This window comes from Trachemys scripta, unplaced genomic scaffold (assembly GCF_013100865.1).
Source record: "Trachemys scripta elegans isolate TJP31775 unplaced genomic scaffold, CAS_Tse_1.0 scaffold_93, whole genome shotgun sequence".
Classification (NCBI taxonomy): Eukaryota; Metazoa; Chordata; order Testudines; family Emydidae; genus Trachemys; species Trachemys scripta.
In genome coordinates, this window is record NW_023260579.1 from 12,924 (window position 1) to 17,001 (window position 4,078).

The window sequence follows — 4,078 nt, forward strand, 5'->3', positions numbered from 1 at the left end:
ACCTCCCAAGGATTTTTTAAAAGCCAGGGCATTGCACAGATCCTATGGATCCATGACAGTATGCCAGTGTGCCTTCTTTGGAAAAGATATCAAAACAAGAAAAGGATCTAAATGTGTATTTACCATCGCCCCCTCATCAGTCCTCGTTGGAATCCCTTATCAGTTCCAAAGTGTATTAAAACCTTCCTTAAAGGCTTAGCTCTTGGTTATCAGGGCCTGTCAGTTTTGTTAGCGGGCTTTCCCTTCACCCTCCCACTTGCCTGGTTCTTGTCACGCAGACAGCAAGCAGCAAAAGATCAGAAGTCCGAAGCGCAGAGAATGCGATGTTTATTGGGTTTAGTTTCCAAGCAGGCATATTCCGAAGCCCTTCACACCAGTCGGGCTTATCTCTATACACGATAATCTGTTCTCCAGTGTTCCCTTCCCAGCTCTGATGCCGCAGAGCATTTTCCTCGTGTCCCCCTTCCCAGCTCTGATGCCACAGAGCCTTGCCTTGTGTCCCCATTCCCTGTTCCCTTTCCCCCTCTTAACAAGCATTGATGCCAATTTCCCTTCCCCCTCCTGTTTGACCCTGTTTATTTAATAATATTCTCAGCTATACCTTAACCAGTCATTGTACTGAAATTTAACTAACCAATTCTAACATATTGTAACATAATTTTCTAACCAATTATATCCCAGTACCCTAATTAACTTATACCTAGCAAAATTAATTATACAGCAGACAGAAACAATTAGAGAACCAGACTGATTAACAATGTCAAAGCGGTGGCCATAAAGATAAAACAATACGGAAATGAGGGTTTCACAACCACAACCATTGATAAGTGATTTCTTGCCAGACAGGATGCTATCAAACTAAGTTTTCTTTAACCATCTTAAGGTCTGTTTCTTTATCAGGTGGTGATGGGCGCTATCGGGACAGGATTGTCTTCCTAACTGCCCAATACCCCCTTAGTTCAGTGTGACTGGTTTGGGAGGTGAGGATGTGACCCTACACTTCCCAGCTTATGGCTGCCCCTGCTGCTTAGCCAATGGCCTTAGCCTAAGAACAAGGCCTCAGACTGTCCTAGTGAGAGAAGGCCCAGACACAGGCGGACTGTGATTTTGATTCTTTGTTTTTATACCCCTGTAACTAGCTAAATGATAAAAATACACCTAAGTTCTTAAAGTACAGGCTTTACAGGCAGGCTTGAATATCTCTATTCTAACAGTGGGTTCTACCTCTTCCCCCATTCTGTGTCCGTCTTGTCTATTTAGATTGTAAATTCTTCAGGGCATGGACCAGCTACTATTCTGGGTTTGAAATTTGCCTAGCACAATGGGGACCCACTGTTAGTTGGTCCTGAGGTACTAAGGTAATGAATATGATTTATTATAATAACTACTCTCGTGCCACTTTGAACCAAGGAAGGTGGCTTTGGGATGTTACTGCTTAAAAATGAGCTGGGTTAAAACCATGGAATATTCTTTATGCGAAGTATCCCATAAATTCCACTGACCTCCCTTGTTTTCTTTGCCTGTAGTAGCGTTTCCAGTTTCCAAACCTGATGTGATCTCACAGCTGGAACGAGGGGAAGAGCCGTGGATCTTGGACCTCCAGGGCTCTGAGAAAGAAGAGCTTCTGAAAGGTGAGAAATTAGTTAAACAAACTCAACAACTGTTTGGGAATGCAGGAAACATTTGGGATGCCCTACAAAGACCCTGTGAGCTCTCCCAAGTTTAGGATTGTTCCCTGCAGATGTGGAATCATTATGGTGGATGTCACTCATGGATTCCCTCCTATTCTGACTGACAACTGGCAGCAGATCCCTTTCCGATCTCGCTTTTCCCTGAGTGTTCTGGTGAGATGCGAACCAAAACTGATCTCTTCCTTTCTCCTCTGGAGAAGGGTTGGGGAAAATCAGCTCCTGATAGGTTTGATGTCTCCCACACATATTTTGGTTTGTTCATACCTTTTTCCATTCCTCTCTCTGAGATTTCCTTTCTTTCTGGTACAGGGAGTGACCTATGTCTGGATTCTCTTTGTCTCCCATTGAGGTGATGGGATGGTGAGTGAGAATGAGGAGAAACCCCAGCAGGAAGATGTTGAGCAAGTAAAACCACATGGAATGTTATCAGGAAGATCCAAAGGGAATGTTTCCGGGAGTTGTGCACTCTGAGGAAAAGCAAAAGCCTGTGAGACTCCGGACAGGCCAGAGGAAAACTTCAGTAGCCACTCAGACCTTACAACACACGACAGAATCAACTTGGAAGAGACACGCTACACATGCCATGAGTGCGGGAAAAGCTTCAATTTGAACGCTGCCCTTATCACACATCACACAATCTACACGGGTGAGAAACTTTATGAATGCTCTGAGTGTAGGAAACACTTCAATCAGAGCTCTACCTTGAGTACACATAGGAGAATCCACACAGGAGAGATGCCCTACAGGTGCTCTGAGTGCGGGAAAAGCTTCAGTCGGAGCTCACACCTTATCAGACATCAGAGAATCCACTCAGGAGAGAAGCCCTACACATGCTCTGAGTGCGGGAAGAGCTTCAATCAGAGCTCTGCCCTTATCACACATCAGAGAATCCACACAGGGGACACGCCCTACACATGCTCTGAGTGCGGGAAAAGCTTCAGTCGGAGCTCTGCCCTTATCACACATCAGAGTATCCACACAGGGGAGACGCCCTACATATGCTCTCACTGCGGGAAAAGCTTCAGTCGGAGCTCTTCCCTTATCACACATCAGAGAATCCACACAGGTGAGAGGCCCTACACATGCTACGACTGTGGGAAAAGCTTCAATCGGAGCTCAAACCTTACCATACATCAGAGAATCCACACAGGAGAGAAACCCTACACATGCACTGACTGCGGGAAAAGTTTCAGTCAGAGCTGTGCCCTGAGCGCACATAGGAGAATCCACACTGGTGAAAAACCATATAGATGTTCTGAGTGCGGGAAAAGATTCAATCACAGCTCTGCCCTGATCACGCATAGGAGAATCCACACAGGAGAGAGGCCCTACCCATGCTCTGAGTGTGGAAAAATCTTCAGTCAGAGCTCACACCTTATCACACATCAGAGAATCCACACAGGGGACACACCCTACACATGCTCTGAGTGCGGGAAAAGTTTCAGTCAGAGCTCTGCCTTTATCACACATCAGAGAATCCACACAGGGGACACGCCCTACACATGCTCTGAGTGTGAGAAAAGCTTCAGTCGGAGCTCTGCCCTTATCACACATCAGAGAATCCACACAGGGGACACGCCCTACACATGCTCCGAGTGTGGGAAAAGCTTCAATCAGAGCTCAAACCTTATTAAACATCAGAGAATCCACATGGGCGAGAACTGTAATAAATCCCTTGACTAGACCTGGCCAAAGGGTATGTCTAAACTACGGGATTAATCTGAATTTACGGAATTCGAATTTTGGAAACAGATTGTATAAAGTCGAATGTATGCAGCCAGACTAAGCACATTAATTCGTCGGTGTGCATCCACGTACCAGGGATAGCGTCGATTTCTGGAGCGTTGCACTGTGGGTAGTTATCCCATAGCTATCCCATAGTTCCCACAGTCTCCCCCACCCATTGGAATTCTGGGTTGAGATCCCAGTGCCTGATGGGGCAAAAAACATTGTCGCAGGTTGTTCTGGGTATAGCCTCACCCCTCCCTCCATGAAAGCAATAGCAGACAACCGTTATGCACCTTTTTTCCTGGGTGAACACAGCAGACGCCATACCACGGAAAGCATGGAGCCCGCTCAGCTCAAGACAGCAGTTATGAACATTGTAAACACCTCACACATTATCGTGCAGTTTATGCTGAACCAGGAAGAGAAATACGAGGCATGGAGGAGGCAGCAACAGCAGCGCGGCGATGAGAGTGATGAGGACATGGACATGGACACACACTTCTCTCAAACCGCGGGTCCCGGCGCTTTGGAGATCATGTTGTTGATGGGGCAGGTTCTATCCGTAGAATGCCGATTCTGGGCCCAGGAAACGAGCACAGACTGGTGGGCCAGCGTAGCGTTGCAGCCGTGGGAAGATTCCCAGTGGCTGCGAAACTTTC

At 46.8% G+C, this 4,078-nt stretch overlaps 1 protein-coding gene across 1 annotated transcript; it reads left to right on the forward strand.

Moving 5' to 3' along the window:
* Positions 1 to 1,564: 1,564 nt before the first annotated feature.
* On the forward strand, positions 1,565 to 3,508 carry LOC117870662 (zinc finger protein OZF-like; the record flags this gene model as incomplete). The annotated part of the gene is made up of 2 exons (XM_034757897.1): positions 1,565 to 1,631; positions 2,164 to 3,508. Coding segments are annotated over 2 exons (1,278 nt in total), but the record flags the coding sequence as incomplete, so codon positions are not given.
* Positions 3,509 to 4,078: the final 570 nt, after the last annotated feature.